The sequence below is a fragment of the Cnephaeus nilssonii genome (genome assembly GCF_951640355.1).
Source record: "Cnephaeus nilssonii genome assembly, chromosome: 12".
NCBI classification, from domain to species: Eukaryota; Metazoa; Chordata; class Mammalia; order Chiroptera; family Vespertilionidae; genus Cnephaeus; species Cnephaeus nilssonii.
In genome coordinates this window covers 77,104,924-77,132,209 of record NC_137083.1, presented here as the reverse complement: position 1 = coordinate 77,132,209, position 27,286 = coordinate 77,104,924, and the positions used below count along the sequence as shown (strand labels likewise).

Genomic DNA, 27,286 nt, shown 5'->3' with positions numbered 1-27,286 from the left:
ACTTCTTTTCCATCCATGCCCCACCCCTCATACAGAGACAGAAGGCCAAGGATAGGTGGGGGCCGAAGCACTTTACTGCGGGGGGTAGGAGAGGAAGGGGACTTTAAATTAATCACTTAAATAAAAATGAGGAGGGAAGGGGATGGGAGAGCATCCCTAGCCCCTGTTCCCTCTGTCCATCGTCCGTCCCGGCAGCAGCTACACAGGCATGGGCATCTCATTGTACTCGTCCACACCCTCCCGCTCATCGAACACGGGCTCTGCCTCATTGGCGTCCAGCTGTAGGGGAGGATGGAGTCAGGAGGGTTGACCCCCAACCAGGACCTTGGCAGGGACCAGAAAAGGGGCTTGGGGCAGGAGGGCAGGCAGCCTTACACATTTCATCTCTCGATCGGTGAAGATGCGGGTGAGCACCACCATGCGCAGAGGCACTGTGAGGATGAGGATGAAGGGGAAGGCCAGGGAGGCCTCTGTGGACATGACGGCCCAGAGCAGGGCCAGGCAGAGCAGCTGCAGGGCTGTGAACAGGTGCATACGGAGGGTCCGGACCTGGGGGTGGCAGGGTGGGAGGAGACGGGTGAGCCCAGGCTGCTCCCCAGCCGAGGGCCCTGGTCCCTGGTCCCTGGTGGGACATCAGGTTCTGCCACATCCAGAGGAAGGCCGACCCCTTTCCTCTCCACAGGGGTGGAGACAGAAGTGTCTTCCTGGGTGCGCACCAGAGCCCGGTCTGCACAGACTGAATGGTGGCTGGCCGAAGTGGGCAGATGGGGGGCTGGAGGGTGACCCATGCAGAACTCTGAGTGGGGGTCTCACCTTCTTCACATAGGTGACATCTGGGTGGTGTTTGGGCGGCATGAGCAACAGGTGCAGCCGCTCATAGAACTGGATCCCGTTAAGGGAGGTAACTCCCATGTATAGGAAAATCCCGAAGAGCACGGCCAGGGGTATCTGCCGGAGCAGGTCCCCGATAACCATGGAGAGGCCTGGGGAGGAGGAGAAACAGTTGTCCCCGGGGCTCCACCCTCGGTGGACCTGGGGCCTCTCCAGGACAGGCAGGGGCAAGAGGTGAACATACCCACAAGCAGGGCAACTAGCAGCCCTGTTACCCGTTGCTCCTTGACCTCTTGGATCTTGGGCTTGTCCCCGGGAGCCACAGCCTTGCTCATGACGGTCAGTGCGTTGGCATGAGTGACAGAGCGGACGGTGGCCGCAGCCAACCAGGGCAGGCCGAAGACAGCACAGATGCCGCCCATGGCCACGATGAGCAGCAGGTCCAGGTGGAAGCCGGAGCCCTTCTGCAGCATGCGCTCCTTCTTGGAGATGATCAGCCTGAGTGGGACAGGCGCTCACTGAACCTGGGGCCAGCTCAACAGGCAGCGTCTCTCCAGAGGGCCCAGCCAGTTGCCTCTGTTTTTGGAACGTGGTGGTCCCCACCCATTCCGTCCAAACGAGAGTTCCATCATGGAACTGAGCCCTTTCTGCATGCCCCTGGCCTCTAGGACAGCTCCAGCCTGGACTGGGCCATGCCAGCAGACGGCAGCTGGGTCTTCTGCCATCTACAAATCAACTCCAGCTTGGCAACCGGGGTGCCCCTCACCCACGCAGCCCCTAGCCGGGGCTCTGGCCCAGCCACACACCACCAGGTGGTTCCTGTCTGCACAGCACCCCCTTGGCTAGGACCACGCACGTGGTGATCTGCGTCTCCATGAAGATGAGGATGAAGACCAGGATCGCAGGCAGCAGGCTGGCCACCATCATCCACACGGGGAAGGAGCTGTTCTCACCCAGGGGGTTGATGACCCAGCCCCGCTTTTCCGGGGCTGTCACCGAGAATCCACTGGGCACGCTCAGCTTCTGCAGGACAGAGGTGGGGCTGGTGAACCTTGGTGCAAGCGCCTTGAGCTGCACAGGCAGGGTGAGCCCCGAGGATGTGCTGTGGAAAAGGCCCGTCTGCCCCGTGAGGGGAAGGCTCTGGGGTTGGGGACCGCAGAGCAACATCCAGAGCCCCGTGCCAGGCAGCACCTTCTCACGGCTGAGTGCGCTCTGCCTTACCTGGGTGTAGGTGTCCTCGATACTGTAATCCACAAGCACCATGATGAGGATCGCGATGGGCACCCCAAAGTCCCCAATCACCCGCCGGACCTGTGGGCAAGCACCATGCTCAGACCAGAGGCTTCTCCTCACCCCCTCCAACCCTCAGCTCCCGCCTCCCTCAGGCCTCCAGCCCACACACCCGGCCAGGGAAGAACCGGCTGTTCTTGAATTTTCGCAGGAAGAAGGCAATGAAGAAGGTGCCGGCCATGAGCACCAGTGACAGCAGGGCTGTGTTGGGCTGGCCCCGGGGCCTCCCCTGCCCAGAGGGCTGGGTCGAGCTCCCGTTCCCTGGCCCCAGCGAGGCTCCTGCCCCAGTCCATGTGGTATTATCGCCGCCGTCCACTTCAGAGCTGTTGGAGACCGAACAGCCATGGAGGGGGTGTTCCTGGAAGATCTGGAGAGAGGACAAAGGGCTCCATCAGCAAGATTTCCGGGCTCAGCTATGTGCTGAACAAGACAAGTGGGGCGGGATGGCCAGCCTGCCCTCAAGGAGCTTTCCTTGTTGATTAAGAAAATATCCCAGCCCTCATCTGTTTGCTCGAAGGATCTCGGGTTTGATTCGGTCAAGGGCATGTACCTTGGTTGTAGGCTCTATCCCCAGCCCCAGTAGGGGGCACGTGCGGGAGGCAACCAATAGATGTGTCTCTTTCACATCAATGTTTCTCTCCGTCTCCCCTTCCCTTCCACTCTCTGAAAAATCAAAAGAAAAAATATCCTCGGGTGAGGATTAACCACAACAAACTATTAGCAAGAAACTAACCCAGAAGACCAGATGTGAGCACAGGAAACCTGAGGATTCAGAGAGGCTGCCCTAACTCAGGAAGGAGCTGGGGAGTGTGGCTCCGTCCAGGCCTGGAGGAGCAGGATGTGGAGTGTAGGACTGAGCCTGTCACAGACACGGGTCTGAAGTGCTGACTGGGACCACGTCTGTCCTCTCAGGGGCTTTTTCCTTTCTACATTTCTGGGTTGTTTACCACTTTAACAAAAGTGATTACTTTGTTATTAAAAATGTTTTTCAGATTGATCTCAAGCCTGGGTGTGTCTTGATGACCCGGCGGGACTTGTGGGGAGGCAAGAGGAAAAAGCAGCCCACACTCTGTGGGCCCGACGGACTGTGGCCGGGGATCTCAGAGCCAGCCTGGCCTCACAGCCAGGAGAGAGAATGAGAGGCACAGACAACCCCTGGCTCCCTCCAGTCCCGAAGCCTCGCCCACCTTAACCAACTTGTAGAAGGTCTCGTAGATGAAGATGAGGGAGATGAGGAAGGCAAAGATCTCCTGGGTGAAGCGGGAGACAAAACGCACCAGGAAGCTCCCCTCCAGGGCCACCATGAGCAGGGCCAAAAGCACCAGCCAGAAGCCAATCCACACGCGGCCCACAAGGTACTCCAGGTTGTTGCTGTTGCAGAACTGAGGGGCAGGGATGGGATAAGGTCCGGTCAGGTCCAGAGCCCGGGGCTAATGGGCTGGGCATGTTCCGGGAAGAGGAGGGGCACCCCACGTAGCCTGTGGCCCCTCACCGAGAAGAAGGCCTCCTCAAAGACCAGCAGGGGCCCCGAGAAGCCTATCACCAGCAGCGGCTGGGCGCCCAGCAGGCAGAACACCACACCCTGGAGCGCCGTGGACATGATCAGCTCCGACACCCCGATCAGGTCCTGCGTCTTCTCTCCTGGGGTGGCGGGAACCAGCTCAGGAGCTGGCAGCCGAGCCCTGTGTGCTCCCCACCCCCGCCCCCCGAAGCCTCTCCTTACCCAGCAGGCCCCCGAAGGTGATGGCAGGAGACAGGGCTGCGAAGTAAATGAAGATGACCGCAGCCAGGCACTGGGGGTCGAGCGCATCCCGGAAGTCGCTCAGGTAGTGGGGATAGCGGCGCCGCACATCTCGGATCAGCCCCCCGAAGGGACGGCCTGTCCGCCGAAGGGGATCATCTTCCACGGTGTCTGTCGCCTCTACCATCTGCAGGAGCGCTGCAACCCAGGCCTCCATCAGGGTGCCCGCCGCAGCCCCTGCCCGCCCTGCTCTCCCCGCAAAGGCACCGACCACCCCACTCCTGCCCCAGGCAGCCCCAGCCTGCACAGCCCGTACCCTTATCTTGGGCAGACTTGGGCTCCAGCCCAGCCCCCGGGGGCAGCAGCCGGCCCTGCTCCTCCCGCTTCTTGAGCATTTGGCGCTGGAAGTGAGCGACGGATCGCAGCAGCTCCTCGCCCTGCACTTCGGAGGGCGGCAGCACCACACTGCAGTCCAGGAAGGCGTTGATGGCAGTTAGCAGGTCCTCCCGTTCGTCTGCCAGGTAGGCTGCCTCGTGGAATTGCTGCCAACGCAGGACGGGGGCAGGTGAGGGCACCGACGAGGGCCAGGGGCCTGGGGCAGGGCTGGGCTCTGGGCTGGGGCTGACCTTGTCGGACATGAGGGTGGAGATGGAGCGGCCGATCTCATGGTAGTCCATGTTGGCGCTGCTCGGGCCCAGCAGCAGGAAGAGGAAACGCACGGGCACAGGCACCTCCAGCACCGCGTCCAGCTCCACTGCCTCCCGCAGCCGCACGAAGGCCATGGTGGGCCGGGAGAGGAACTCCACGCAGCCTGGGGGCACAGGGCCATCATGGGCAAGAGTAGGGCGCAGGCCACCTCCCAGCCCCAAGCCCAGGGGCAGCACTGAGGCAGGCCTGCTGCCAGGACCCCCACCCCCAAGACTTGCCCCACATACCCACAAGGACCACTGTAGCCTCGGCATTCTCGGGGATCTTCTCCAGCAGCTTCAGCTCGTGCTTGGACTTAGAGCGAGTGATGCCGGCCGTCGGGGCTGGAGGCGGCAGCTCACGCTGGGGATGCAGAACGGAGCTCAGCCCAGCCTGCCTGCAGCCCTGCAGCCAGCTGTGCTGGCCAGACCGACCCAGGCCGGGCAGACTCACCTCTCGCTCCACCTCCAGCCTGGTCTCCGGAACGCCTCCGATGAGAGGCTCGGTGACATGGGGGTCACTCTCAGCACCCTGGCCATGGTGATGCCCCAGCAGGGAGCCCAGGGAGCCGGCCGAGATATTTCGGGGGAAGGAGAATTCCTTCTCATCACTTGGGTGGCTGGGGGGGCAGAGAGCGGTGGGTAAGAAGCGGGACAACAGGGGCTGGGGGCCGCTGGCAGGGGGGCAGGGGGGCGGGGCCTCGCCTGTGTTTCAGCAGCAGGGCCCGCAGCACGTTGGCTCTGTCCTCGGCCTGGATCTGGTCAGAGATGACCATCTGCTCCACCACCTGGTGGGCCACCCCCGGCAGGGTCTGCTGGTCCAGGTCCAAGAGCACAGCCCCTGGAAGAAGGATGACTTAGGGGGACCCTCAGGCAAGAAAGTGTAGGGCTGGGGGAGAGCCGGGGACGAGGGCGCAGCCAGGTGAGAGCAGCTCAGGGGACAGTGAGCAGGGCTTGAGGCCCAAGTCTCATTGCCTCTCTGACCTGTTCCTTCCTACCCCCTCTTCCCCCAGGAATGTTGTGGGGCTCAGCAGAGGCCTTGGAACCCCAGCCATCAGAGTGGGAACCTGGGCCACAAACTGCCCAGGCACCCCTCCCAGGAGGCAGGCGGACTCCGCGGGGGCCCCAGCCACCCACGAGGGCTCAACAGCTGCTCACTGTGAGAAAGTTCCTCCTGCAGTGAGCTGCACGCTGCCGCCCAGCATCCACTCAGGTCCTAGCTCTGCCCTCTGGAGCACCACAGTGACCTCTGACCTTGCCCCCATCTGAAGACAGCCCCTCCACCCGCTCCTCAGCACCCCCTCATCCAGCAGCTGCTCACAAGGCACTTATTAGACCTCTCCCCACAGGTCACTCCTCTGAGCTGCCATTTCAAGCAGTGAAAGTCCTTCTAAATGTATTTTTACTGATTTCAGAGAGGAAGGGAGAGGGAGGGAGGGATAGAAGCATCCATGATGAGAGAGAATCACTGATCGGCTGCCTCCTGCACGCCCCCTACTGGGGACCGAGCCCTTGACCAGGAGTCGAACCACTGAGCACACCAGCTGGGCAGAGCAGTGGAAGTCCTTTTAAAAGTCGCCAGGTCATTTTTCTGTCAAGGTCAGCTTTCAGAACACAGGACTGAGGAACAAACAGAACCAAAGCCTCTGCGCAGCCAAAACGGAGATCGCAAAGCACCGCAGGCCTCACTCAGCCTCCTCACTCCTCGTTCGGAAACAGCTCTAACAGCAGGTTTCTCAGTCCTCAGCAGCTCCTCCTGGGCCTCCTGACAGGAATCCCGAGTGCTTTCCCAGGGGGAGGAGGAAGCCAGCAAAGCGCAGGAACAGCGGAGGCAGCGCTCCAGAGGCTGCGTCTGTCGTGTCCATCAGGGTTCACACCGTCCTACAGGTTGGACCATTTTGGAAAGTGTCCCATCACACCTGTCGAAAACCCTGTTAGCATCCGAAACATACCAGCTTCGGTTATTGGAAAGGGTCACTTAGAGCCCTGGCTGGTTTAGTTCAGTGGACAGAGCATCGGCCTGCGGATTGAAGGGTCCCGAGTTCGATTCCGGTCAAAGGCACATGCCCGGGTTGCGGGCTCCATCCCTAGTGGGGGGTGTGCAGGAGGCAGCCAATCAATGATTCTCTCTCATCATTGATGTTTCTATTTCCCCCTCTCCCTTCCTCTCTGAAATCAATACAAATATTTTTTTAAAAAGAAAAAGAAAACGTCACTTAGACAAGAGAGAGGAGTGTCAACCCTGCATTCACCAAGGAGAGGAATGGCAGGCTGAGGGACATCAGGGAGGAGGCTTCCTCCGGGTTCTGGTGACATCCGTCATGTTGCTCAAGACAAATGTGGGGCCATTTGGCCATTTGGTTCTCAGAGAACTGGCCTGAGGGGAGAGGGTGTGCCCTGAGGCAAGGACAGGCAGGGAGGAGGGGAGAACACGGTACCGTGGGCCAGCGTCCGGCGGAGCTCCAGGAGGCTGCGGAAGGACAGGGAGGCCACGTGGGGCTTCCCCCAGCGCTCAGTCTCCTCCTCCACATCCTCTTCAAATTTGATCCAGCGCGCCGTCTCCCGCCACTGAGGCTCCTGGTTTTTGTCCAGCAGCAATTCATTCAGCTCCACAAAAACCTTGAGATGAGATGAGAGGGCATGGCAGGGTCAGAGCCACTGGGGTTCCCAGGGACTGCTCTCAGACCGACAGTGTCGAGATGGGTGCGTGTGACTCTGGACAGCACAGGGCATAGGCACGGGTCTTAGTGAGCTCCTATCCAATCGGAGACTTTCTTTCCCTCATCTGTCAAATGGGAGCAAGACCACCCACCTCAAAGGGCCTTTAGGGGGATTAAAAGAAAAAGCACACAAAACACTGAGCAGAGCACACAACTCACGGTAAGTACTTGGTGAACATCGCCACACTCACACACACACACAGTTGTGCACGATTCCACTTACATGCATTCAAGAACTGGCAAAACTAATTGAGAATAACAAAAGAGCAGTCGCCTCTGAGGGTGCTGACTGGGCGGAGACGTGAAGGAGCCTGCGTGTGCAGGAAATGTCCCATGTCTCGTGGAACAGCCAGCTGTGTATATGTGCACAAAGCCATTGAGCACTTAGCCCGAGTTCACTTTACTGTATGTCTATTAGACCTCAATAAAACGGTTTAAAAAATCCACCGGGAGGGTCAGGGTTCAGGACCATAGCCTTGGAGTCTAAGAGGGGCAGCATCACTAAGTCACTGCGTGACCTTGGCCAATCACTGCCCCTGATTTATGGCTGACACCACCTGGGCCATCGTCTTTACAGGCTGTGGGAGGATCAATGAGTCAGAGGTAAATGGGTTCTGGAAAATGAAATTCAAGGCTCTGCAGAGCTTTCTCTAGTCCAAAGGGTCCCCAGACACCTCACTGCCAGAGTGGCCACGACAGACAGGAACAGTGTGGAAGGAAACGTCCCCACCAGGCTGGTGTGCCGGGGCCGGGCGCGATCACTGCTGGTCTGAGAGGCGGGGGAAGGGGGGATGGGGAGAGGACGGACGCGCGTGATGCCGAGAACCTGACCTCGTGGGGCTTGTGGGGGGCCCGGGGCCGGCCCCGAGGAGTGGGGCCCGGCTCACGTCCTTCCCGGCCACTCTGCCCGGACCCTTTGGCATTCTTCCGTACCAAGTGTCGCCGAACCCCAGGAACATCCTCAAACCGGTGACCTGGGGGGCAGAAGGGCAGGATCAGGCTCCCCCTTTCTCTTCACCCTGTTCCCACGAGCACGGGGCTTGGCCCAGGCCCAGCACTCACTCTTCATGAGGTCTAGGTCAGCCGTGGCCAGTGTCTGGGCCTCGCTCTCATCCGTGGGGACCCGGGGCAGCAGGGCCTGCTCAACCCCCGTCATGCTTCCGATGCGCCTCCTTTCCTGCAGGTTGTAGCTGCGGTGCCCAGGCTGCGCTTTGGTCAAGGGGCGCCCCGAGGCACCTCCATCGTCACCTCCTGCTGTGCCGCTGGCCACTGCCACCACCTCTTCCGCCACGGCTCTGGACAGACAGAGCAGCCATGAGACAGGAGCATGCAGGGGACCCCACCCTCCGAGCGCCCCACTCCAGGGAGTGCAGTTGTGAAAGAGGGAGGATTCTGGAAGCAGACTGTGGGTTTAAATGCGGCCCTCCCCTCTACTGGCTATGCCCTGAACAATCACATCAGCTACTTGAGAACAAACTCCTAAGCAGCAAAACTGAGCTGAGGCAACTCCTGTGGTGTGGGGAGGGGCAGTCTGAAGCCGCCACTCAGAGCAGTGCTGGTTCCCTCCGCCCCTCCCAGGCACATCCCTAACCATGGACCCCAGAGGGCCCCAGGGTCCCAAATTTCTGACCAAAAGGGGTAAAGTGTATGGAGACGAGCTTTGAGACCTCAGACAGCCCCTATAGTCATGAGGAAGATAGAACTCCTCATCCCGTCCACATTCCAACTGCTGCTCCTGTCCTCCAACCAGATGTCTCCTTTCTCTCTGCCACTGCCAGTGATGGTTTCTCAACCCCTGTCCTGGTACCTAGCGCTTCCCACCGCATCCAGCCCCTGACCAGGACCCTCCACCTCCAGGCTTCCTCTGCCTATGCCCACCCTCAGTCCCCTTGGCTCTGCTCGCACCTTTGCTCACAATCTGACCCACGTTTGCAATGCCAGGCTTCTCTCAGGCTCCTCCACCTCCCACTGGCCACCCGGCTGCCCCCAGGCCAGTGCCTACAGTGAGACCCAGCTGGGGACCCAGCACTACCTGCACCAGGTGCCTGCGCACCCTGGAGGGGCACCGTGCCCTTCACTTCCCCGCAGCCCTCGTGCTGCCTGGCACCCAGAAAACCACGGGTCCCTGATAGCAGCGACCTTGAGAACTAGTTCAAAGTGATTTCCTCCAGGCACCTTCTCTGGCCCACACCCCCAAACCCCATCACCTGCTGTTGCTGACGCTGTGCCTGAACCAGGCCGTTTGGCATAGTAACTTGTTCTGGTGCCATTTCCCGAGATGATGACCAGGGTAGACTGGCAGCTCCCCAAGTGCAAAAGGGGTTCTCCTACTTCTCTTACGCCCTTAGGACCCCAGGGGTGCTTGGAAGTCATCAGACCAGTCCCTGACCCAGAGCTTGATGAAGCCTGGGGCGAGGGGCTAGTGGGGGGCTGGGCTGGGGGAGCCAGCTCAGACCGCACATCTGTTCCGTCCCAGGCTACACCATCCCTACACCCTAACTCACACCACCCCTTAATCCCTACACCCACCTTTGGAGAAAGGGTCTATGATTCTTGGTTTACCGATGGGGAAACGGGCTTAGAGAGGTACCTGCCCAAATAGCTAGTGGGAAGCAGAACTGAGATTTAAACCCCAGTCTGACGACCCCAAGGCTCTGCCTCTTTTCTCAGTCACCTCGCTGACAAAGCAGGGGAGGTCTCTGTTTGGGGAACTGACCCAGTCTGGGCCCCTTTGGTGGCCTGGGGAGCTGCCTCCTGGTGGGGCAGTGGCGGAGGGGGAGAGGGGCTGGTCCTTTCTGCCTTCCGATCCGCGCCTTCATCCTCCTGGAGAAAGAACTGGAAAAGGGACTCATGCAGGCAGACGGCCAGGCTGGAGACCCCACAGACACCCTCCCGGAGCCCTGCTCCCACTCACCTGCACGGAAGAGGGTGTGGAGGCAGGCGGTGGCTGGGTGAGTGCCCGGGCCCCCTCAGCCTCACTGGCCTCATCCTCATCTTCTTCTCCCTCCTCAATGGTAGGGGTCTCCCCCGTGGGGGAGGCTCCAGGTCGCCTTCGAGGCTTCCGTCCTGGGCCCTGGGGTGTCTTGCGGCGGCGGGTGTCCGGAGGCAGGTGGGTGGACAGTGGGTGATGGATGTGGTGGGAGGACTGACGGTGATCTGCAGGGAGAAGGGACCTGGCTGCCGGCAGGCACAGCCTCACTCCCCAGCCATCCTGGCCCCAGCCCAGGCCCCTCCCGCTAGGTCCCTTGCCCCTTCCTTTGTGGGCAGTCAGACCAGAGGGCCCCCGCCCGCTCCTCAGGGTATCCCCCTCACATTCAAAGTCTTCCTCCCCATAGCAGCGGCCTGGCTCCTCCCCTCCTCGAGACCCTGTCTCCAGAAGGATCTCCTCGAACCGCTCCACGCCCAGGGTGCGGTGAAGTTCATCTTCCTCCTGCTCCGGGAACCCAGGCACGGCAGGGCCCGAGCTCTCTGGCTCTGGCTGTGAGGAGGAAGGGATAGAGAGCAGACACAGGGGCTCAGCAGGAGCGCACACCGAAACCCTACCCTGCCAGGTGCTGGAGATCTAGGACCCCTGTCCTCTCAAATGCTGGGGACTGCCCTAGCTCGTTTGGCTCAGTGGATAGAGCATCGGCCTTGGGACTGAAGGATCCCGGGTTCGATTCTGGTCAAGGGCACATGACTGGGTTGGGGGCTCGATCTGCAGTGGGGGGCATGCAGGAAGTAGCCCATCAATGATTCTCTCTCATCATTGATGTTTCTATCTCTCTCTCTCCCCTCCTCTCTGAAATCAATTAAAAAAAAATGCTGGGGACTCAGACCTGCCCCCCAGCAGCCTGTCCCCTAGTTCCAGGCTGTCTGGACCCTGGCGGTGCCCATCCAGGCATTTAGGGCAGGCGGAAAGGGTCTGCTCGGAAGTCTCAACAGCAATCCTGTGTGCAGCCCCTGGCAGGGTACGGACGCCGGCAGCTCACGTGGCTGGCGGGGAACACACTCCCTCTGGCCGGAGGCAGCTGCTGAGCCTGAAAAGTAATTTCTGGAAGCACCTAAGCTAACTGACCTGGACTCGGGTCTGAGTCAAACGGAAACCCAGCCCCTGGACAGGAACACAGCTTCACCTCATCAGGGAAGCCGCCCCCCCATACACCACAGCTGCATTCCCTGGGGTCCCTCCGCGGCTCCCTGGCCCCGCCTCTCACCCCACCCCCACTCCCACCACCTGAGTCATGCTGCAGGAGCGGAGCAGCAGGACTGCGGTGGCCAGTGGCCCAGTGGCCGGCGCGTGCGGGAGTTGGCGCTTTTAGAGACCAGCTAGCGGCCTGCTGCCTAGTCTGCGGCCTTGGTCCAGCCCCCCACCCACCCCCTGCCGGTCTCGGCTCCCAGCGCGCCAAATATTTGCTCAAGAGCTTCTGGACGTGAAGGGCATCAAGATCTCAAAGGGCAGGGTATGGAGTCCCCTCCGTGGCGCTGCTAGAGCGGCTAGAGCAAGGAAGAGCAAGGAGAGGCGGCTGGGAAGAAGGGCGGGTCTTGGGGAGACTCCGAGGTGAGGACGGAGCAGCTGGGCTGGCAGGGGTATTGGATTCAAGAGGAGGAAGGGGTCAGGGGGCTGCTTCTCCCAGCCCATCTCTGCGGCTCTAGCCCTGCAACCCCCAGGCGCTTGCCCCCCCACACCAAAATTAGCACGCTGCGGAGAGGAAGGCAGGGGGAGGTGCTGAAGCGAGTGAGGGCACGGGGAGCTAGCGGGGTGAGGGAGGGGGGTCTCGAATCCCTCGCACCTGAGGGCGCAGGAGGAAGTCCATGGCCGGGCAGGGGTGAACTTGGGAAGGAGGGGGAAGGGACCTGCCCGCGCCCCTTCTCGGTCACGTGCCCACTGGGCCAAAGTGGCCAATGACAGGCTGATTATGGCACTCGGGGTTAATCATTAGACTTCCCAGGAAAATCGGGAGGGGGCACGTGGGGTGGGGACCACGTGGGAGTAGGAGAGGCCTTGGGTGGCATGTGGGGTTGGGGCGGGGCCTGGGCCGGCCACTGCTAGTGAGCTCCGCCCAGAACCATTGAGCACAGACTGCTGCTGTCTCTAAGACCGTGGGGCTGGGCACCAGCGTCCCCAAAGTTTCTCTCTCCCTTTGGCTACCGTCGAGGACGTCAGTAAAACAGCCTCAACTCCCTCCCCAGGGCTGGAAGCCTACTGATGGCCCCCAACCAATACCGACCTCAGACCCCTAGCACCCCTCGGGAATCCATTACAGGTTCCCCTCACTCCCAAGCCCCTGCACAGGCAGGCGGCACACACACACACACACACACACACACACACTCACACACACTCACTCACACTCACACACTCACACACACACTCACACACACACTCACACACACACACACACTCACACTCACACACTCTCACACACACACTCACACTCACACACACACTCACACACACACTCACACACACAATGGGAATCCTCAGGAGGAGCTCTGTGGCGGAGGAGAGACAGTGCGGTGGCCAACTCAGCTGGCAATACTCACAGTTCGGAAAGAATCTGCGCCCGAGGTGGGGCGCCTGGGGGCGCTGCTCATGGCCAAATCTTAGCCCTTTTCACTGTCGCTGCGGCTTTCAGGGCAACAAGGTGGCGGCATAACCTGGACACGGGAAAGGACCGGTCACCTCGTGAGGGCAGGGCCAGGCTGGTGGGGCGCCGCCCGCACGGTGCAGCCCTTGGCCCAGCCCAGGTGGGACAGGATGCTGGGCTTCCCGCTGCCTGGCTCCCAGGAGTCTCCCAGCCGCGCAGGATCCTCCCAGGTCACTACGGGCCTCAGAGCGGCCCTTAGAGGCCGTGAGAGCCAAGAGAAGATTATTTATAGGAAGAAAGGAGAAGAACAAAGAGAAAGATGGGCGAGGACTGGGACCACAAAGGGCAAGAGACTCGAGGAGGAGTCAGGGGTAGAAAGCAGAAGGTGGGAGAGGCTGCAAAAAAAGTAGGGGCGGGCGGTGGGGGTGAGAACGGAGTCAAGGCCCAGACCTGGAGAGAAAGCAGCAGAGATGTGAGGGGGGGGGGGGTTAAGGGGGGGAGGGAAGGGACAGGCTGAGCCAGAAGCAGGAGCAGTGACCTAGTGGTGGCATGCGGAGGTGGACTGAGACCAGGGAGGGGTGTGCTGGAGAGAGTGAGATACCCCATGGAGCAGGAACGTGGGGAGGAAGGAAGGGAGAGAAAGAACTCTGGAGAGAGTCCAAAAGGACAAGCAAGGGGGTCGGGAGACAGCCCGGGGCCGGGAAGGAGAGCATGGCTGTGCCCCCTCCCCTGAGGAGAGCCAGGCGGGGCGGGATGCAGGCTCCCTGGGGGAGGGGCAGCCCCACTCCACTCACTCAGTGGGAGGGAGGGAGGACAGGGCACAGGCCGCGTTTTATACCGGGGGACGGGCACGTGAACTTGGAGGAGGGTGGGCACAGAGCCCCGAGGTTCTGCCTTGAAGGGCAGTCCCGATCGCTCCCTTCCCCGGGGCCAGGAAAATGTGAGTGGCAGGGCTGACGCCCTCCTGACTGTGACTATAGGGCTATCTGGGGAGAACACTGTGTGCGGTGGGGGAGGAGAGAGCTGCAATTAGGGAACTGACCAGTGCAAATTGGGGTACCCATTCACAGTGGGGGGATCACAGGGGGGCAAAAGTACTGAAACTCGCCACTGTGTGGTTGGGGGACTCAGGGTTGCCCAACTTAGGGCTACCTCCGTGGTCAGACAGGCCAGTGGGGGGTCCAACAATATATGTCTGAGGGGGGTGTCAGTCCAGAATGGGGTGCCTGTAGCGACACATTCCTGGCAAGCACTCAACTCAGCTGACGGCTCTCTTCACCTCCCCCAACAGGCCTTTAGCCAGGACACGTCTGGTGTAGGGGAGAGGAGCAGGGAGGGCCCCCCCCCCCCGACTCCGGTCTGAGAAGCCTGTGGAGCGCCCCACTCTCACCTCCAGGCTGTGCCCTCAAAATGCTCCTCCATCCTCCCTCCCCCTTTAGCCCCCCTCCGCCCCCTCCCCCGACATCCTAGAACACAAAGCAGCTTCTGTCCAGAGCACCGGTGCCCATAATCCGAGGTAGGGACACATTCCGGGGACCAGCCCTGACCGGCCCGAAGGATTAGCATCTTCCCCCTGCCCAAGGGATTAGCAGTCCGGACCCCCGCTTGGGGCATTAACCAAGTGAATTCGCACATTCCACAGCTCTTCGGAGTGGGATTGGCTGGGGTGGGGGGCGGAGGGAGAAGGATAGAGTGGACCCTGGATTTCAGGCAGCACCGTCCCCCCACACCCAGGGCGGAGTTCCCCTCCCAGACAAGCCAGCCCCCCAGGAGTCAGGGCCAGCTCTCGGGGCTCGGCTTTTCCATCCCTACCCAGCTGCTCCCTCTTCCACCTGACCCCTTGTCCTTACCTGACCCGCCACCCCCACCCCCTTCTCGGTTCTTCCTCCAACCCGCAGGTTGGGGGAGAAGGCCCCGGGCAACCCCCAGGCTGGGTGCGCTGCACAGGCCTAAAGGGTAGAGCAGGGGGTCGCAAGGAAGAGGGGCGTCTGAAGGCGCCCGGGAATTAGGAGGGGCGGCGGCGCTCCCCGGGACTACCCTCTCCTGGGGACAGGGGGCGCGGCACCCTCGCCTTAGGAAACTAAGAAGCGGAGCCGCGTTGCCTCTTTAGACCAGCAAGCACTCCCCTCGCCTCCCCATCCTTCTCCCCAGACATCGCTCGCCCGCGCCCCAGTCTCCGCCCTTTCCTCCACTTCCACTCCCTCCCGGCTCCGAGTCCCGAGTTCCCCCTCCTTCCCCCTCCCTTCCCCCGCGGCCCGGGCCCTCCCCCGCCGCCCCCTCTTCGCTCACCCGCTTGCTCTAGGACTTAGTGCCCCGGGGGCCTTGGGGTCTCTCCCCCTTCTCCTACGCCTTCGCGCGCTCCCGACGGCTCTCCGGTGCCCACCTCGGGGCTCGCCCCCGCCGCTCCCAACTTCTCCCAACTCAACTTTCCCCCGCGCCGCGGGCAGGCCAGCCCCCTGCGTGCGCGCCCCCCGGCGCACCGTGCGCGGCCCCGCGCATCGGATGGGGAGGCGGGGAGCGGGGGCCCAGACCCGCGAGCGGAAGCGCGCTTCCAGGCACCGCCAGGCACCGGAGCACCGCGTCCGGGAGGCGGGCCCCGCTCTCTTGCAAGGCCGCCGCCCGGGCTTCCACGCGCCGGGCTTGGGTGCCGCGGGGACGCCGTCTCTGGCCCCATTGAGGCACCTCTGGGCGGAAAGGAGCCCGCTCACTCTGGGCATTCCAGGCAGGAAAGCGGAGGCACGAAGATGACAGGGAAATTCGGGACGGAGAGGTTGAAAGAGGAGTGGATCGGGGTTTAAGGATCTCTCGCGCCCGCCGCCCCTCCCCCTCCAGTAATCCCCAGTACCTCCGAGAAAGCCCCAGCCTTTGCTTGGGGAAAAAGGCGGGGTGGGGGGCGAGAGGGGTGTTGCGGGCTGGAGGTTGGATGCCCATTACCCTGAGCTGGACTTGACTTTCCAAAAGCGGGGGACCTCTGCCTGGGAGAGATTCCCTGCGGTGACCTCCTTCCTTGGACCCAATTCATAGTCATCGCCTGTCATTTAAAAATCTGTGTGCTTCTGGTTTTCTCAACTAAATGATAAATTCTTCAGATAAGGAATATCCTTTTCGCTTCTTTTCTATAGTCTGCCCCTGGCTGAATCAGCACAGACTCGTGAACGCACAGAACGTCCAGATAGAAACGAGTTAATTAATACATGCTTAGCACCAACTCGGGTTCCTGCGCTACGTGCTGTTCGGGACCTATTTCGTTCGGTTCACAGCCCTCAGAAATGCAATCATGAGACAATTAGAGAGCAGCGCAATAACATCTATAATCAGCTCCTTAAGGGATGCGGTCAAGCCTGCGGCGAGTGTAGCCATCTGTCTGCGCTTCTGTCTGTGGAGGGCGGTGGCCAACCTGCCAGCCCTCGGCCACACCCTGGCGGACTCCCGTGGGCTCGGGCTCTGGAGACGCCTGGGGCTGGGGGCGGGGGAACGACTCCAGCCAGTTTGCCTGGGGACCGGAGTTGAAGCGAGCGACTGGAGTCGGGTGGGCCCAGAGAAAAGAATGGTCTTTGGCGAACGTTAATCCCAGTTTCAAATGGAGCACACCTGCCTCTCGGCCCAGCCTTAGGGTCAGCTGGTCCCCGTAAAGACATTATCGGTAAGAGCTGGCTGGGAGTCATTCCCCAATCACCCCTGGGCTCACCAGAAGGCCGGGAGAGAAGTGGAACCCCGTGCAGAGATTGTCACGAGGCCGTTGAGACCTCAACACCATCAACCCGGTCAGAGCCGGACCACCTGGGCTCGGGATGTAGGCCACCAAACCCCAAACCTCAGAGAGCGCCCCACCCCCACCCCTGCTACACTCTAGAATGTGTGGTCCCGGAGAGGCCTTTTTCAAAAGAAGGTAGTGGCCACGGAAAGAAATTAGAGCGGAGCACACTGGGAGCCGCGGCGCTGCCCCGGGGCGCCCGGAAAGCGGATATGTGATGCTTCTTGGGACTTGAAGTCCAGGGTTTGCCTCCACCGCGGAACCCGAGTCCCGGGAAGCGAGTGCCGCAGAGAGCCTGAGCGCAGCCTGCTGGGGGTTGTAGTCCTCTTGCGGCCCAGGGCGCCGAGCATTACTGGGAAGCCTGGCCGTCTTAGGACTACAAGCTCCAGAAGCTCATGGGCAGGCAGGAGGGCGGGGCCGGGCTGGAGGCTGGGGTGCCGCCTCCTCTGCATTGCCGGGGCCAGAATATTAAAACGGAGGGCCCACAAGGGTCCCCGAAGCTGCTGCGATGCAGAAATACGAGAAACTGGAGAAGATTGGGGAAGGTAATGGGACCACGAGATGTTTTTGCAAGATCTTCTGCATTCCTTGCATCTCTGGCTCCTCTACCATCAGCAATGCCCACAGACTCCGACCTCAGCACTGGCTGCAGCCCTGGCCCCGGGCTCCACACTCCGTGCAGACAACAATCCTCCTGTTAGCATTTCCTGCAGACGCCCCCCTCCCAAACTTAGCACTCCCTGTAGGCCCGACCTCCGGACCTCAGCACTTCCTGCATTTCCTACCCTCAGCACCACTTGCACAACCCCCTTCCCCCCCAGCCTCAGCTCTGGCAGCAGACCTCCAACCTCAACATTCCTGCCAGCCTTCATTCCTCTCCCAGACCCCTGCTCCCCTCTCAAAGCACCCCTCTCAAAGCACTGCTTTCATTGTAGACCTACCTGGCAGTCACAGCCTCTCCCTGCCGTAGACCTCTTGGAGCCTCTGCAGGCCCCTTCTGTGCCACGTCCCCACTCAGAAAGCTCCGCCACGCCCGGCTTTCACCCTGATCCTCTTCTCTTACTCCTCCAGGCATCAGAACACAACTCCCATGATACCTCCCTTCTTGGGAAGGACTTCTTGGGGTGGGGAAGGGTGCCCCATTCTTTCCCTCACCCCACCCTCCTTCCACTAGGCACCTACGGAACAGTGTTCAAGGCCAAAAACCGGGAGACTCATGAGATCGTGGCCCTGAAACGGGTGAGGCTGGATGACGATGATGAGGTAGGACCGGGGTATCTGGGCTTGGGTGGTTGAGGGCCTAGGCTGGGTGGGATGTGACTGTGGCCCACCCTGCCCCCTCTGTGTGTAGGGAGTGCCAAGTTCTGCCCTTCGGGAAATCTGCCTCCTCAAAGAGCTGAAGCACAAGAACATTGTCAGGTGTGTAGACCGGCAGGATCCTCCTTGTCTGTGTGGCCATCCGGAGGAGGCGGGGGCTTCGGAGATGGTCTGGGCTGATAGTGGGATGTTGGGAGCACACTTGTGGACCTGCCTGGCTAAGCCCTCCCTTCTCCCTAGGCTTCATGATGTCCTGCATAGCGACAAGAAGTTGACTTTGGTTTTTGAGTTCTGTGACCAGGTGAAAGTGGGACTTGGGGGACAGTAGCCTTGGGAGGATATAGGGGCCCAGACTGAGGTTAAACTCTGTCCCATTCCCCCACTCCATCCCTTTTTAGGACCTTAAGAAATATTTTGACAGCTGCAATGGTGATCTAGATCCTGAAATTGTGAAGGTGAGGGGACTGGTGTTCTGGGATCTCATGGAGGCTGGGGTTCGAGTAGACGTTCAGTGTACCTGCTCTTTGAGCACCAAGCTCAGGCCCTGAACAGAGACGCTCAGGGTGTCAAGGACTGAGAGAATCCTGTTGTTTACTCTCCAGGAGCATTTTCCCATGATCTCTGACCTGACAGTAATGGTCTCAGTGACATGATTTACACTTACTTGAGAGATGAAAAAATGAGATTCAAAGAGATACATCATTCATTCATCAAATACTTACTGAATGTTTTGCTGTGCGCCAGGCACTCTTCTAGGCCCAGGACCAAGTGCCTTGTCTCAGACTCCAAGGGAAACAAATGCTGAATAATAATACAGCACAGTATATGTATATGTTGACTGTTATGATGTGGGTGTTCAAATGAGGCCAGAGAAGGGAGAATCAGTGTGGGCCGGGAAGGCCGTAAGTCCCCCCATCCGTTGTTCATTTCTAATATCCAGCATAATGCAAAGTAAGTCCTTGATAATCAATGAGTGGTGTGTCGCTGAACTTGGTGCTAAAGTCCAGTGGGTACAAAGCGAAGCAGAGGGTGAAGAGGGGAGTTGGGCACAGCCTCCCCTCCAGAGGGTCTGACGCCCTCTTCCCTGCTCCTCCCCCAGTCATTCCTCTTCCAGCTGCTAAAAGGCCTGGGGTTTTGTCATAGCCGAAACGTGCTGCACAGGGACCTGAAGCCTCAGAATCTGCTCATAAACAGGGTACCTCTTGGGGAGAAGGTGGGAGATGGGGGAGACTGGAGCCAATGGCTGAACGATGAGGAAGCCAGGCTGAGCTAGCCTTGACACTGTTCCTCCCATCTCCCTCAGAATGGGGAGCTGAAATTGGCTGATTTCGGGTTGGCTCGAGCCTTTGGGATCCCTGTTCGCTGTTACTCAGCTGAGGTGAGCGGGTGGGGTGGGATATTGGGTTGAGGGAGGGCTTCCCCAGTGAGCATCTCTCTCAGCTCCTATTCTAGGACCCAAAACATTACTTCCTCCTATCTGAGCCTCCTCCCCCCTGCCCTCTAAGTGGGGGGTCCCTGTGGGTGGGGTCTTTTCCAGGTGGTCACGCTGTGGTACCGCCCACCGGATGTCCTCTTTGGGGCCAAGCTGTACTCCACGTCCATTGACATGTGGTCAGCCGGCTGCATTTTTGCAGGTGACATGCTGGGGGTCTGCAGAGGCACTTTCTCTCCCCTTTGAGCTGACAGATAGGGTTTGGAGGGTCCCCTCAGGGGCAAGGAGCAGGGCCGTTGGGGCTGGGAGTCTCGGGAGTGAGGGTTTCTTCATGTGTCAGCTCCTCTCACCCTGTCCTCTTCCTCCCAGAGCTGGCCAATGCAGGGAGGCCTCTCTTCCCCGGCAACGATGTAGATGACCAGTTAAAGAGGATCTTCCGATATCCTTCCATTCCCCTTCGCCTCGAGCCCTCTGGAAGGGGAGTAAGGAGCCTGGGGCGATGGGCTGGGTCAGCATGGGAGGGGCTGTGAGCTTCTGAGGGTCAGGGGATGGAGGACAGAGGGTGGGGAACACCCCTGGTTGTCACAAGGCAGCTGCATGCAGCCAGCTGGAAAGAGTGTGACATGTAGACAAGGAGGTATCCCTGGGGGGAGAAGCCAAGAGAATGTTCCTCCGGCTGCAAGTGACTCCTTAGGACCAAGGAGCCAAAAGGATCAGCAGGAGGGTGTGTGGGAGTCGGGGAAGGCTGGCCGGTCCTCAGGACACAGACATCAGGGTTCAGGGCCCAGCAGATGACATGTGTATCTGTAGCACCTGGCCACGGTAAACGCCATGCAGGTGGGACTGAAAACGAGAATCCCACGTGCTGGGGCTGCTTCTGTCGTGAGCGGGCGGATAAAGCGGGGCGGGCAGGGGTGAGTCTGAGGAATCCTTCCTGGGAGAAGAGCCTCTCAGCCTGCCCTGTTGCATGAGTGATCCTTGACTCCCTGGACACACTGCTGGGGACACCGACTGAGGAGCAATGGCCCGCCATGACCAAGCTGCCAGACTATAAGGTGTGACGGGGGTTGGGGGTCATGGTTCAGCAGTGGTCCTTATTTCTCAGCCCTAGCAGCCTCCATGCCCCATACCTCTGGTCTGACTGTCTGTCTCCTACAGCCCTACCCGATGTACCCGGCCACAACATCCCTGGTGAACGTCGTACCCAAGCTCAATGCCACAGGCAGGGACCTGCTGCAGGTGACCAAGAGCAGGGGAACTGGGGGAGGGTGGGGCTCCGGGCAGCTGGCCCTGCCTGACCCTGCCACGCCTTCCTTCCGTGCCTCCAGAACCTCCTGAAGTGCAACCCCATCCAGCGCATCTCGGCGGAGGAGGCTCTGCAGCACCCCTACTTCTCCGACTTCTGCCCCCCCTAGGCTCTGGGACCCCGGGCCGCCAGGCTGGGGCCTGGCCTGTTTCCAGCCCCCTCCCGGGAGGGGAGGAAAGCAAGGACGCACAGTGTGCTGAGCTCCAGCTGTGCTGGGCCCACGAGGGTGGAGGCGCCCTCGCCTGGGTTCTCTCTCCCTCTACAGACTCTATTTAATTTCATAAATTGGCTCCTTTCCCACAGTCTGGCTAATGTGGTGGTGGGTGGCTCTGAGAGGGTGGGTTTGGGCTGGGGTTTCTACTCCGCTTCACCACCACATGCAACCCTGTCCTGTCCCACTGTGCTGCTGTACGTGGTCCTGGGCTGGGGGCTGAGGGCAGGAGGCTCTCAACCCAGTGGCTAGGCTCAGGGCAGCGCTGTGCCCCCACGTGCTTATGTACTGTGCACACCACTTTCTCTGCCCACGAGGGCCCGAGACTGAGGACTTAGGCCGCCAGTGTCTGGAAGCTTCCACTGGAACAGGGGAAAAGGGCCGGGTGTTTCCATGTGGTTCTCCATATCCCATGGGCCATGGGTACCTACCCTGTCCCTTCCCTCTTCACCCCCCCCCCCCCCCCCCCCGCCCCATACCTAGGCCTGCAGGCTGGGACAGGAGAGACTCAAAGATGTAGTGAGATCAGGAACACCTCTCCCTGCTGCCTTGTCCGTTTTCTAATATTTGGGGTTGCGGGGAAAGTGGGCTGCGGCTGGGTGTGTCCTTACTAGCAGAAGTGAGGCTGGCCCCTCACCAGCTCAAGCTGGGGCCTCTGCTGTTGAAGGGAGGTCGGGAGGCTGGACAACAGCTCGTGTTCTTGGAAGTGGGAGATTCCCTCTGTCTTCTCCCCGCCTGCTCCCCACTTCCCTATAGTCCCCCAATGGGATTGTCCGGCCACTGACTCCTGTCTGCCTGCACACCTGGCTTTGGGCTCCATTCTCTCAGATGTCAGACTGAAGCTCATCCCCGCTGAGGTACAAGTGACTGCTGCCCCCTTATTACTCTTCTCTCCCAGAGAGACATTGGGAGGTTAATTGGGAAGCCGCCCACATTTCAGACACCATGTCCTTAGATGATGGCGGCAGAAGTCTTGTGCCTGAGTAAGGCTGACCTTGGCCTGACTAGTCTGCCTGTAAGAGGAACAGCTCAGGCTGATGCACTAGAACTTTATTTGGGATGAAGATGGCAAAGTCAAGTGCAGGCAGAGCATGTCCAAGATGTCAAGGTTCGGCCCTGAAGACACAGGCAGCAGGTCTAGAGCCGTGTGACGAGGTAGCAGGTGCGGTGGGAGGCAGAAAGAGTCCTGGTGACGGCACAGGGAGGGGTGGAGGGCCTGCTGAGACACAGACCACAGCGCTGGGACAGCAGGCCTCGAACCAATGCCCTACACTGCTCCTGCCCTCCTGGACCTGAACGTCACCCTCTGGACTAGACTGCCCCTCCTCCCTTGACCTTAGGGGGGCATTTTGTGTTACCTGGAGCCTAAACTGAGATTGGGCACTTGGTTTCCATGGCTGCCCAGCCCTTCCTGAAGCTGTGGGAGAAGGGAGAGGGTCAGAGGGGGGGAAGGCTCCTCCCACCCAGCCAAGGCCCTGCCTGCCCCTCCCTGCCACTTCTCCCCAGCCCGGCTTCAAGGGACAGGCGGAGCATCAGGTGGAGATGGCAGGGGAGGAAGAGCGGCTGTTACCAGATGGGTGCTGGAGGGCCTTTGGGAGCGCTTCCGGTTCCAGAAGTATCCCAGGACCCTGTCTAGGAACACCTGGGGGCAAGCAGTGGGGGAGGTGGTCAGCCCACACTTCCTCTCCCCGCCACCCGGTCCGGTCCGGGCTTCCTTCCCTCTCCCAGAGCTGGGGCCCAGGCCCACCTCGCAGAGGTAGTCCAGGATCTCGAGGATGGTGAGCAGGCTGGCCCCGATGAACAGCCCCATCTGGCCCCCAATGTCGCCTGTGGAGATGGGGTCACTGTCAGCTCACAGCCACCTGCTCTGTCCACACCTCCTGGGGGCACCCCGCGCACACACACCTAGCAGCTCCGACACCTCATAGGCCTTCTTCTGCTCCACTGTCTCGTAGTTGAGGGCCTCAAAGAAGATGTCCAACACCAGGACGTTCTCCCTGGGGACAGGGGGCGGGAATGCTCACTGGACAACCCCTGGTGCGCGTTCTCTGGCCTCTGATTCCTTTCAAGAGCCCTAGGTGACATCTCACCCCGTTCGCGGAGGACACGGCGTCAGAGATGTTAGGCGGCTCGTCCAGAGCCCCGTGCTGACAGGCAGACTGGTGTCCCACCCGGTGGGCACCGGGAGGCCCGCTGGCCCGGAGGAGGCGCCCGCCGCCCCGCCCCGCCCCGCCCCCCGGCTCACGCGATGTAGGCCTCGCTGCGGTTGTATTTCCGGGCCAGGTAGCGGGCAGCAGCGCGGCTGGGCATCCGCACCATAGAGAGCTCCTTGGCGTAGCGCGTGATGGCGCACGGGTTGGGGCACACGCACGTGTCCTTCCGCAGCATGGCGTCTGCGGGCCACAGTGGTCTGGGTCAGGGCTGCCTGCTCTGTGGGGTGGGGGTCCCGGGCCCAGCGAGGCGGGGACGGGATGCAGGGAGCTTGCCCTTACCCAGCGTCGGGTCGGCGCAGTCCTTGTACTGCTGGGGGCTGCACACCGGTGCGCTACCTGGGGGGCCAGATAGGAGGGCGTGCGTGACCGCTTCAGGCCCGGCCCCTCCCCACGGCACCGTGTCCCCTCCCCCACTCCTTACCAGGCATGTGCATCATTCGGCAGCCGCACTTCCGAGCCACATAGCGGGTTTCACAGGCCAGGCGACACCCCATTAGACTATAGGGAGGGCTGGGGCCTGGGCTGGGGCTGGGGGGACCCAGAGGACCAGCGGGTTCTGGTTCAAAGTCGGGGTCTAGGGATGCTGAGCTGCAGTCGCCCCAGGGTGGTGGCAGGAAGCTCAGCTGTAGAGGGACGGGTTAAGGAGGCTTGGGGAGAAGCGGGCACCCAGGGGGAATGAGTGGTCACTGAGGGGTTGAGGCCCTGGGACAGGTCTGAAGAGCTGCAGGGTTGGGGTCTGAAGTGGTGTGGGCTGAAGGAGGGGGGTGGAGCCTTGGTGGGGGGAGGGGGGCTTGGGCCAGGCAAGGATACTTGCTGCTGCTGGCAAGACACAAAAATCTGGTAGCCAGGGGCTGCCCCAAAGCCCAGCTGGTCGATGCTAGGTGGCTCCTCCTGAGTGTGGATCTGCACTCGGATCCCCACCTCAAATGGGGTCTCCTCTGTGAGGGGGGAGGGGACCTGAGGCCTGGGTTCCTGGAGGCCCTGGCTGCAGCCCCTCTCCCCAGGACTGTGATGGGCCAACCCCGCCCGCTCCCTACTCATAAAGGAAGGACATGCTTCAGGTCCCTTCCCAACACCTCCTCTCCTTCCCAGAGCCTTTTGCACCCCGCTGGTGGCCACCCCCTAGCCTCGCATGCGGGCTCCCCTACCCGTGTCCTTCCACACAGGCAGGTACTCGTCCTGCTGCACATCCAGCATGACCTCCAGCCCATTGCCCGCGCCGCCCTTGGGGGTGGTGAGAAGCTCTGCCCCGTCCGCACCGGAGTTGAAGGTGTAGCACTGACCCATCCTGGTAAAGATCTGGGGGTAGGCAGACGGGTGCAGACCTCACCGGGGAGCAAGGGGCCCCGCCAGGCAGACCCAGGGCCATGGACCTCTCCCTTCCCCATCCCCTGTCTGGATTTCTTCTTTGAACACGGAGGCCCACATCTCACTGCCCCCATCAGGCGCATGTAGTTGGACCCTCATGGGCTCCCATCACGCCACCTTCTCACCCCTTCTACCCCCAGCCAAGGGCACCAGTCCACAGGGCAAGTGTTTCTTTGGAGGCTGGGGTGGGAAACAGTGGGTCCCCGTTGCTCCCCTCCAGGAATGGCAGCACGTGAGGAAGCAGAGGGAAACCAGCCCCTCCCTCGCAGACAGTGGCGTCTTCGGCCCGGAACCATCCGGCGCCACTTGTATCCCTCCACCCCCAGTAGTGGGTTTCCATAGGCAGCCCTGAGCCCGCAGCCAGCCTGGGCGAGTGCCCCACTCTGGAAGGTGTGACCTTGCACACTCTAGTCCCGCTGTGACAGAGAGGGGCCCCAAGGAGGACAGCTTCCTGGTCTCAACAGAAAGGCGGGTACTGGTCGGTGGGGGCCTGCATCCTGGCTGGGAAGGAAAGGGTCCCAGCGCACAGGTGTTAAGATTCCCTGGTTTGGGGGGGAACCTGGGCTGCCAAGACTGGGATGGCAGGCCCTGGGCACCCCTGGGTCTCTGGTGGGACAGGGTGGGTGGCCAGCTCACCGCAGTGAAGTTCTCAGGCCCGCAGGGTCGGCCGCGGTAGCGACAGTCCAGCAGCATGTCCTCCAGGGTGTGCCCAGCCCGCGTGTAGAGTCGGGCCATGTCGAAGGTGGGGCTGGGCATGAAGCCAGGTGGTGTGGGGGGCTGGCCCAGCGCGCGCAGGAAGGCGGCGTGCTCAGAGGGCTCCAGGCCTAGCAGCGAGGGCCCGGCCCAGTGCAGGTCGTTGGGCGTGAGACGTGAACGGCGCAGCGGGTTGATGTTGCACAGGGTGATGGCCGGGAAGGTGAGCTGGTGGCTTTCACGCTCGTCCAGAGCCGTCTCGTGATGGAACTCCCCATAGTAGCGCACCCTCTCTGCCACCTGGTAGAGGAAGGCAGCCATCGACAGGAACACGGCCACGGCCCACAGCCCCCGGCGCGGCGTCAGGCTTCCTTGGCCAAAGACATGGCTCAGCCCGTGTAGCGTGCAGCTGCTGGCGAACACACTGATGTCCGAGGCCTGCCGCCGGGCCTCCTGCGGCCCTGAGGGGGGCTTCATGGCCCCAGCTGTGAGGGAACAGAGAGGGCTGGGGTTGGTGGCCAGGCTACAGAGGCTTAGGAGCAGGAGAGGGTCAGTCTGAGGTCTGGGAGGGTCTGGCCAGGCAGGGGACAGTGCAGGTGGGAGGCAAGGAGAGGAGCCACACCTGAAGGGAGGTGGGAGGCACTGGCCTGGCTGGGCTGGATGTAGTGACCTGAAGGGTCCCGCTGGCCTTGTCCAGGAACAGGCTGTGCTCCACTCCACGGGCCGGTGCTGGGCGGGGGGCTCCGCAGCTGAGCAGGTAGGGTGCAGCCTGCGTGGCAAGCAGGGCTGGTCTGCTGCTCTGCTGAGCCAGAGCTGCCGCAGAGGATTGGGTTTCAGCAGTGAGGGGCATGGGGGCTGGCAGAGCAGCCTGGGAGGTGGGGAGGTCCCTGGAGCCCCAGACTGAGCCATTAGTGCAGCATTGGGGCGGGGGGTGGGGGTGGGAGCGGCGGTGTTGAGGCCAGAGGCGCCAGCAGGAAACCACAGCAACCCTGGTTGGGCTTGAGGAGAACCCAGAGATAATCGGGGCTGGGGGTGCCCTTGGGGCCTCTAGTTTCCCAGCTGCAGCCCCTGTATGTGGGGCTGAGAGTCAGTCACTGGCCCTTGGCCTGGCTCCTCCCTCCTCCCTTCCCACTGCGCGCGCGCGCGCGCGCGCGTGTGTGTGTGTGTGTGTGTGTGTGTGTGTGTGTGTGTGTGTGTGTGTTCATTTTGCAAAGAGGGGAGTTGGCTCTTGACCAGGCTGGAAGGTGGTGTGGCGTTTGGCATTGGCCGCCTCCTCCTTCTGAGCCCCCAGTGTTCCAGCCTACACCAGATGGCCCAGGCCTCTGCAGGTCCCACGTCCTGGGGTTATCTCTTGAGTGACCCTCTTCCCGCTCCCTCCCCCAACTCATGCCCTCCAGTCTGGAAGGTTGGTCTCTACCACAATGAAAGTGGGCTCACCTGCCACACTCCCAGGTAACATAGTCCAGTTCCCAGGATGACACGGACGTTCTGATTTCACATCTTTTTTCACTTAACGTATTCTGGGGACCACGCGATATCCCGTGCTGGAAAACTTCCCCGTTGTTAAATGGCTGCATACCCTTCCATTATGTGGACACACCCCTGTTGATGTCACCATGTCCCTGATGAACTCTGGGGGTTTCCAGTCTTCCATTACAGTGTGCTCAGCAACACTTAACTCCCAGAAACAGAACTGCTGGGTCAAGAAGCAACTTCATGGGTCATTTGACGCCACAAAATTCCTGGCGTAGGAGTCAGACCATTTTGTGCTCCCAGCAGTGACATGGGCGTGTGCGTTTTTGTGAGCGGGCTGGCGGGCCCTGGGCCAGAGCTCGCACATCTGACTGACAGGCGTCAGAGGATCCAGAGCCCGTGGGGCATCTCCCAGCAGCAGGAGCAGGCACCTCCAGAGAGCAGAGCACAGCCTGCGACATCACTGCCTGCTGGCCTGGCGGGTCAGGGTGTCTTGGGCACCCAGAGGGCCACAGGAGCCAGCCCGGTGTAGGGGAATGGGGAGACAGATGCTGCACTGGGGGCCTGAGAGAAAGCAGGTTTTTATCTTTAACTCTGAAATCTGCTTCTACTTCGTCTCTTTCCACAAAGCATTTGAGGCCGCTGGGTACGTGTTGGTGGGCTCTTGGCTGTGAGTAGAAA

General features: G+C 61.0%; 3 protein-coding genes across 9 annotated transcripts; 1 reads left to right on the top strand and 2 right to left on the bottom strand.

Annotated features, from left to right (window-relative positions):
- Positions 1 to 52: 52 nt before the first annotated feature.
- Positions 53 to 15,307, bottom strand: SLC4A2 (solute carrier family 4 member 2). Of its 2 annotated transcripts, XM_079786649.1 has the most exons (23): positions 15,128 to 15,307; positions 12,795 to 12,908; positions 10,581 to 10,746; positions 10,183 to 10,424; positions 9,985 to 10,103; positions 8,331 to 8,563; positions 8,100 to 8,242; positions 6,987 to 7,167; positions 5,254 to 5,389; positions 5,003 to 5,168; positions 4,798 to 4,912; positions 4,489 to 4,673; positions 4,179 to 4,404; positions 3,845 to 4,060; positions 3,614 to 3,762; positions 3,309 to 3,503; positions 2,234 to 2,488; positions 2,053 to 2,142; positions 1,688 to 1,854; positions 1,076 to 1,329; positions 814 to 983; positions 376 to 549; positions 53 to 279 (listed from the first exon to the last, which is right to left on the bottom strand). In XM_079786649.1, exons 2-23 carry the CDS (start codon positions 12,843 to 12,845, stop codon positions 199 to 201), a joined length of 3,714 nt encoding a protein of 1,237 aa, XP_079642775.1. In that variant the 5' UTR covers positions 12,846 to 12,908; positions 15,128 to 15,307; the 3' UTR covers positions 53 to 198. The 2 variants fall into 2 exon arrangements, with proteins under 2 accessions (XP_079642775.1, XP_079642776.1); XM_079786650.1 differs by lacking the exons at positions 12,795 to 12,908; positions 15,128 to 15,307 and adding an exon at positions 12,041 to 12,256.
- Positions 15,308 to 17,004: 1,697 nt separating this feature from the next.
- Positions 17,005 to 20,960, top strand: CDK5 (cyclin dependent kinase 5). Its single transcript, XM_079786659.1, has 12 exons — positions 17,005 to 17,137; positions 17,767 to 17,855; positions 17,944 to 18,011; positions 18,150 to 18,210; positions 18,308 to 18,364; positions 19,009 to 19,104; positions 19,213 to 19,287; positions 19,447 to 19,543; positions 19,711 to 19,781; positions 20,337 to 20,396; positions 20,500 to 20,580; positions 20,670 to 20,960. Exons 1-12 carry the CDS (start codon positions 17,101 to 17,103, stop codon positions 20,754 to 20,756), a joined length of 879 nt encoding a protein of 292 aa, XP_079642785.1. The 5' UTR covers positions 17,005 to 17,100; the 3' UTR covers positions 20,757 to 20,960.
- A 131-nt stretch (positions 20,961 to 21,091) lies between these two features.
- ASIC3 (acid sensing ion channel subunit 3) lies at positions 21,092 to 27,250 on the bottom strand. Of its 6 annotated transcripts, none has more exons than XM_079786653.1 (13): positions 26,570 to 27,250; positions 25,755 to 25,945; positions 25,076 to 25,617; positions 24,220 to 24,370; positions 23,882 to 24,009; positions 23,493 to 23,694; positions 23,351 to 23,407; positions 23,104 to 23,251; positions 22,764 to 22,855; positions 22,606 to 22,685; positions 22,429 to 22,500; positions 22,217 to 22,275; positions 21,092 to 22,077 (listed from the first exon to the last, which is right to left on the bottom strand). In XM_079786653.1, the coding sequence occupies exons 1-13, from the start codon at positions 26,707 to 26,709 to the stop codon at positions 21,996 to 21,998; spliced, it is 1,944 nt and encodes a 647-aa protein (XP_079642779.1). In that variant the 5' UTR covers positions 26,710 to 27,250; the 3' UTR covers positions 21,092 to 21,995. The 6 variants fall into 6 exon arrangements, with proteins under 6 accessions (XP_079642779.1, XP_079642780.1, XP_079642778.1 ...); XM_079786654.1 differs by having other exon boundaries at positions 21,092 to 22,074; XM_079786652.1 differs by lacking the exon at positions 22,217 to 22,275.
- Between the last annotated feature and the right edge of the window lie 36 nt (positions 27,251 to 27,286).